The sequence below is a fragment of the Myotis davidii genome, unplaced genomic scaffold (genome assembly GCF_000327345.1).
Source record: "Myotis davidii unplaced genomic scaffold, ASM32734v1 scaffold566, whole genome shotgun sequence".
Lineage (NCBI taxonomy): Eukaryota > Metazoa > Chordata > Mammalia > Chiroptera > Vespertilionidae > Myotis > Myotis davidii.
In genome coordinates, this window is record NW_006296617.1 from 54,800 (window position 1) to 61,361 (window position 6,562).

The following is a 6,562-nucleotide window of genomic DNA, read 5'->3' on the forward strand; positions in this document are numbered from 1 at the left end:
TTGCTCAGGATTAGGGGACCCAGGGGGCCTTCGGTTAATAACTTAGGAACCCTGATCCTCAAGGTTGGAACTATATTCTAGTTTGGGAAACTATCCAAGATCCAGAGAGGGGTAGCAGCTGGCCCCAGAGAGGAGAGAACTATGTGTTCAAGGTCATCGAGGTAACCGACTGTACGGTTAGACTCCCGGCTCCGGTTCCGCGTTGGGCTTGGCGCAGCCCCGCCTGAACCGCACGCACCGCGGCCTGACCCACCAACCCCGGAAGACAGCGATAAATCCCGCTTCCCGCCCCCAGAACCTTCGGTCTCGGAACGCGGCTGCTTTGGGAGCAGGGGCCACGCCGGGCCTTTTTCCCCCGCGCGCCCCTTTTCACCTTCCCCATTGGCTTAGTCTAGGAAGGGCGCCGTCTGAGGGCCCCGTAGTCACCTTGTCCTCCGCGCGCTCCCCGGCGGAAGAGACCTGCGCAGGCGCGTGACGGGAGCCTTCGGGGCCCGCGCTTTACGACACTTGTGCAGCAGCGGCAGCTGGAATCCGGCACTCCTTCGCGACGATTCGGCCGGGTGCCGCTGGTGGCTGTTGCCAGGGTGGGGGTCGCTTTGCGGCATGGCGATGGCGGAGGGCGAGCGGGCTGAGTGTCCTGAGCCCCCCCAAGACGAACCCCCGGCTGATTGCGCACTGAAGCGGGCAGAGGAGCTCAAGACGCAGGCCAACGACTACTTCAAAGGTGCGCCCGCTCTGGAGGTGGCGAAGGAGGGGGGTGGAGAGCTGCCCAGGTCGGGGGGCGCGGGGCCCGCGCGGAACCATGGCAACGCGGAGCGGCAGCCTGCGCCCGGGCCCGGCACTACCAAGTGACCGGGCGTGGGGAGGTCCAGGGAGGCCCAGGATGGCGCTGCCCGGGGGCGACAGAGGGGGCTTCTGAGAGGAAAGGTGGTACCTACAAGTGGCGGACGGAGCGGATGCTGCTAACTGTGGAGACTGAGGAAGGCGCTACCAAGTGTGGGGCGGGAGGGGGGAGGGGAATGAGGGTCCCACCGAACGTGTCCCCGAGAGCTGCTAATGTGTGGGGACACCTGAAGAGGACGCTGTCAAGTGTGGACGTGGGGTGGGGTAGTGATGGCGCTACCCAGTGGGGAGACCTGGGGTGGGTGGCGCCCAGCGGGGGATGGAGGGGGACAGTCTCAGTAGAGCGGGGGATCGTGGGACTGAGGATTCCATCACTAGAATGGAGGGCAAGGAAGTAGGAGATGTGGGGAGGCCCTGGGAGTAGAGGTGGGAGAACCCCAAGAATAGTATGTATGACAGGATCTTGAGAAAGAGGCACCCATTCATTCATTCATTCCACATGTTCCTTGAACACCTGCTATGTGCTAAGGACTGTGCTAGATTCTGGGGAGGTAGCAACCAATGAGATAGCTGCAGCCTTGCCCCTAGACAGCTTGTAATTTAGCAGGAGAATCAAACAAGGAGTAACTGCACACATTAATCAAATACTTAGAAGTTGTGATGAGTGCTTTGGGCGGGGGGCGGGCAGTGTGAAGAAGACGATGAGGGTTGAGGGGCTGGAGGCTGCACTGAGTAGGTGCGTTTAAGTTGAGCAGAATTGGGGAGGATGGCTCCTGGTGGGCGGAGCCTGTGTGCAAAGACCTGGGGTAGGAAATGAAAGGAGACTGACTGGTGGGCCTGGGACTAGAGCACGTGAGTGGGGGGACGGATACAGACGCGGTTAGGACAGGGGCCGGATCGGGTAGGGTTTCTTCACAGGTCATTGCAAGGACTAGTTTGGCTTTTACTCGGCCGCCCAAGAGGAGCCTTTGAGTAGACGGACAGGCCGCGCGGAGTTCTAAGGAGAGGGTCGCCTGTGGATAGAATAGAACTCGCCGGGAAGGGGTGAGGTCATCCCGGAAGGGAAGGGGCCACAGACGGAACCTGGAGGAATTCTCACGTTTGGAACAGAAGAGGAAGAGGAAGAGGAGGGGTGGTCAGCAGAGTAGAAAGGAAATCGGGGAAAGGGTGGGGGAAGGTGAGAGAAGAGGGTGCTTCTAGAGGGAGGGGGCTGTGCCCTGGGTCAGATGCTGCCCAGGTGAGCACAGAGCTTCAGCCATTGGGTTTGGCTCCATGGGTGTTGACGGTAGTCTTGACAAGAGCAGGCTCTGGGGGAATGAGGAGGGCACTGAAGATGGAGTGGGAGGTGTGGAAGTGGAGACAGCAAATGTTGACAGTGTTTGAGTATTTTGGTTCTGACGGGGAGTGGGGAAATGGGGGAGGGGGCTGCTTTTTTGAAGGATGGAGGAGAGTAGGGTCTGGTGCATGTGAGAGAGAATTGATCCTATAGGAGAGAGGGGAGAATTGATCCTGTAGGAGAGAGGGGAGAACTGATCCTGTAGGAGAGAGGGGAGAGTTGGTCCTGTAGGAGAGAGGGGAGAACTGATCCTGTAGGAGAGAGGGGAGAACTGATCCTGTAGGAGAGAGGGGAGAGTTGGTCCTGTAGGGGAGAGGGGAGAACTGATCCTGTAGGAGAGAGGGGAGAACTGATCCTGTAGGGGAGAGGGGAGAGTTGGTCCTGTAGGGGAGAGGGGAGAACTGATCCTGTAGGAGAGAGGGGAGAACTGATCCTGTAGGGGAGAGGGGAGAGTTGGTCCTGTAGGGGAGAGGGGAGAACTGATCCTGTAGGAGAGAGGGGTGACTTGATCCTGTAGGAGAGAGGGGAGACTTGCAGCAACAAAGCCCTGGGGAAGGGGGTGGAGAGTGGAATGAATTAGAGCCCTCGGGGAGAATTGGCCTTCAGTGGGAGCACAGACAGATTCAAAGAGTGGGAAAGTGTGATGGGCTGAGGGAGCAGGTGGGACTGGTGAGAGATGGGGAGGGGAGCCCTGAAGTCTGGGTCCTGGAGTGCTAGGGAGCCATGGAAGGTTTTAAGAGACGAGCAACATGGTCTGATCGGCATTTGGAAAAGATGCCCCCGCTGCCGTGTGAAGCTTGGACACACGGGTCAGACTGGAGACCAGGAAGGAGACGAGAACTGGGGACAGGTGAAGGGTGGTAGAGCTGCTGACCAGGCTGGAGAGAGGGAGACTAACTCGAGAAACGTTTCGGAGGGGCTGCCTGGAGAGAGGGGAGAGGGAACCCCAGGCAGAGAACAGATGGCAGAGGCCTGGCACTGAGATGGGAAGTGTGAGAGGCAGGAGGAGTTCGTGTTGGTGAGGCTGCAGGGAGGAGCCTGAGCTTTCTGCCTAGGGCTCTAGGGAGCTGTGGCTCGTTCTGAGCAGGGAAGGGACAAGGTCAGGTTTGTGCCTTAAAAATCCCCTCTGGAGGGGCAGGACTGGAGGCTGGGCGGGACCCTGGGCAGGAGAGGATGAAGGCCAGGCCAGGTTGGATGGAAGGGATGGAGATGAGCAGGTTGGAGAGATGTTCGGGAGGCTGATTTGATGGGAACATGGTGGCTGCCTGGCTTCAGGGGCTGACGGGTCAGGAGGTGTCCGGGACAGAGCCCAGTCTGCCGCTGGGGGTGACATGGAAGGCGGTGTTATCCCTGACATGGGGCTTGGGAGGAGCAGCAAGTCTGGGGGTTGATGCTGAGGCACAGTAAGAATTCTGGAAAATAGGAAGCAATTGGGAGTGCCCCATGCCCCTCAGGACCTGGAACCTAGGTTGTCAGGAGCCCTGGGCTGGGCGGGCAGCCAGAGGTCCTGGGGGTGAGCTGGCATGGAGAACGCCCCTCCTGTATGGCAGGCAGCAGCAGGCACAGAGCCCTGGCCTCTGGAATGACAATAAAAAGAGTAATTACAGCTCCCCTAATTGAGGCCCTGGGGTGGCCAGGTACACCCTTTGTTCAGTCCTCCCTGGAGCACTGGCGGCAGGTGGGAGCAGCCCTCCTTGTCTTGCAGAGGAAGCTGAGGCTCAGAAGTGAAACCACGCGCCAAGGTGGGGCGTGTGAGCAGCCGAGCCCGGATGTCCCCTCCCTCGCCACGTGCTGGGCTCCCACAGGTTTTACCCTGGTCGTCCTGGCCCCCTGCAGGGGGAAGAGGGACCCCAGGGACTCCCCGCCCACGACCTACAGATCCCCAGGAAGACTGGCTCCTCTGTGAGCTCAGGGCCATTCCCGAGGCCCTGGCAGAGCCCTGTCCCCTCTGGTGTTCAGCTCCCTTCCCTCCTCCCTGGGCCTCATCAGCTCCCAAATCTTATTTCTTCCTCTTCCTCTCTGTGCCTCCGTCTCCTCATCTCTACACGGGGGCCTGTTGGATGATGGAACGCGCTCAGATTCAGCACAGAGCCGGCCCGGCTGTGGTGGTGTCTTTGGCAGATGTGTGGAGTGCGGCCCCTCCCATTTCCTCTGCTCCATTCTCCTTCCCTTCGCTTAGTCACTCATTTGCTTCTTTACAAGTATCTGCTGTAGCACATTTCATACATGAGTTCCCTTAGCCAACCACCCCCCGAGGCAGGGTTGTTTGTGACGCCACATTTCAGATCATCACACTGAGGCTCAGAGGAGGGGCTCTATGCCCGAGGTCTCATGGCGGGACCTGCAGAGCTGGAAGCCAGAGTCTCAGACCCCAGGCTTTCTGTCCCATGCCAGGCGGCCTTCAGGTAACACCTCACCGACAAGAGAGCTGGCCAGCCAGCCTCTGGAACCCCGCCAGGGAGCCGGAAGGAGTCTTGGAAGGCACTGGCGTTCCAGGGAGGGTCGGTTCTGCCCTTGCTTGTTTCTGGGAAGTCCTGGGCCTGCCCACCAGGGCTCACAGTTCAGGGGGACACATTCGTCACTTAACAGTGACAATCCAGAGTGGAGTGCGCAGGGCTGGGGTAGGTAAGCCGGGAAGGGGATCAAGGCGGGCTTCCTGGAGGAGGGGACAGCGAGCATTAAAAGATTGCCAGGTGTTTGCCTGCAAAAGGAGTCGTTGTTAGATTGTTCCTGGCCATCTCCCTAGGACCTGTTTTTTTCTTTCTCTAGTGTTGGTTATTGGGTTAGTTTGTCTGTCTGTCTCCCTCCCTCCCTTCTAGAACAATCAACGGAGTTGGGAGCCCTATTCCTTTCTATTTCTTTACCTGACTCTTTCTCACCCTATAGGTCTCAGCTTGACACCCCCTCTGGCTTCCCAGCCCTCAGCACTCGAGTATCTCATTATGGGGATGGATCTGTGTATTGTCCCCACCCCAGTCCCCACTGGACTATGAGCCCAGGGAGGGCAGGACTGAGGGGTGCTGTATCCTTAGACAGGGCAACGACTCAAAAAGAAGTAAGACAAACAAGGCCCTTGCCTTCGCGGGGCTTCACTGGAAATTGGGGAGATGGATTATAAGCAAACAAACAAACATCGAATGGTTTATCAGATGACTCGGGAGAAAAGTAAAGTGGGAGCTAGGGCAGGAGTTTCCATTTCAATCCAGGTATTAAGAGGGCTCTCCAGGTGTGCAAGGGCACCCAGCTAGCAAGAGCCAGAGCCAGGGGTGGGCCTAGGCCACCTGCCCCTGTATCTGCTCCTGCCCCTGTGCCAGACTCCCCCAGAGGTTTCCAGGTGTGGAGGGTGAGAGAGGGGCCATTTGGGTCTTGGCCTGGCTCGGAATCTCTGCTGCCACTGTGGTGTGACCTCAGTATGGGCTTTGCCTCAGTGCGCCTCAGTCCCCTCATCTGGAAAACGGGGCCAATGTTATCCTCGGGGTTGTTACGAGGGTTCAGTGAAGGGACTCATGTGCCCAGAGCCCTGTGTGGCCCACAGTACATCATGGTCCTCCGGCTCTGACAGGCCTTGGCCCTCTGCCTGGCGAATGGCCTCATGGGAGGGGTTGGAGCCTGGCTTTGCTAATAGAGACTGGGTGCTTGACCTTGAAAAAGACCTAATGACTCCTCTGTAAAGTGAGCACCAGATGGTGCTTATGCCATGGAGATGTAGAGTGCAGGGCACAGCCATGGCTCATTTTATTTTATTTTGTTTACTTATTTTTTAAAATATATTTTACTGATTTTTTTACAGAGAGGAAGGGAGAGAGATAGAGAGTGACATCGATAAGAGAGAAACATCGATCAGCTGCCTCCTGCACACCGCCTACTGGGGATGTGCCCGCAACCAAGGTACATGCCCTTGACCAGAATCAAACCTGGGACCTTTCAGTCCGCAGGCCGACGCTCTATCCACTGAGCCAAACCGGTCAGGGCAACCATAGCTCATTTTATTTTTTTTTATTTCTTTTTATTATTTTTTTAAAATATATTTTTATTGATTTCAGAGAGGAAGGAAGAGGGAGAGAGATAGAAACATCAATGATGAGAGAGAAACATTGATCGGCTGCCTTCTGCATGTCCCCTACTGGGGACCAAACCCACAACCTGGGCATGTGCCCATGACTGGAATCGAACCCAGGATCCTTCAGTCCTTAGGCCGACGCTTTATCCACTGAGCCAAACCAGCTAGGGCCCATAGCTCATTTTAAATAAAATTGATCTTTTACCCTTGGTCAGGCCACATCCTGTTGATCCATACCCAGAACATCAATGTCCAGATCCGGCTGTGGCCATGTCTTTGGGGATCTGTCCTGCCAGCCTCCATGCCCTCATCTGCCCCCTACC

The 6,562-nt window shown here is 57.2% G+C and overlaps 1 protein-coding gene across 1 annotated transcript in view; it reads left to right on the forward strand.

The window, feature by feature from the left end:
- Nucleotides 1-492: 492 nt before the first annotated feature.
- LOC102771462 (serine/threonine-protein phosphatase 5) overlaps nucleotides 493-6,562 on the forward strand; it is a 33,366-nt gene continuing 27,296 nt past the window's right edge. The window contains exon 1 of the mRNA XM_006772018.2: nucleotides 493-724. Coding sequence (XP_006772081.1) covers nucleotides 604-724 — 121 coding nt within the window. The 5' untranslated portion in view covers nucleotides 493-603. The remainder of the gene's footprint in view (nucleotides 725-6,562) is intronic.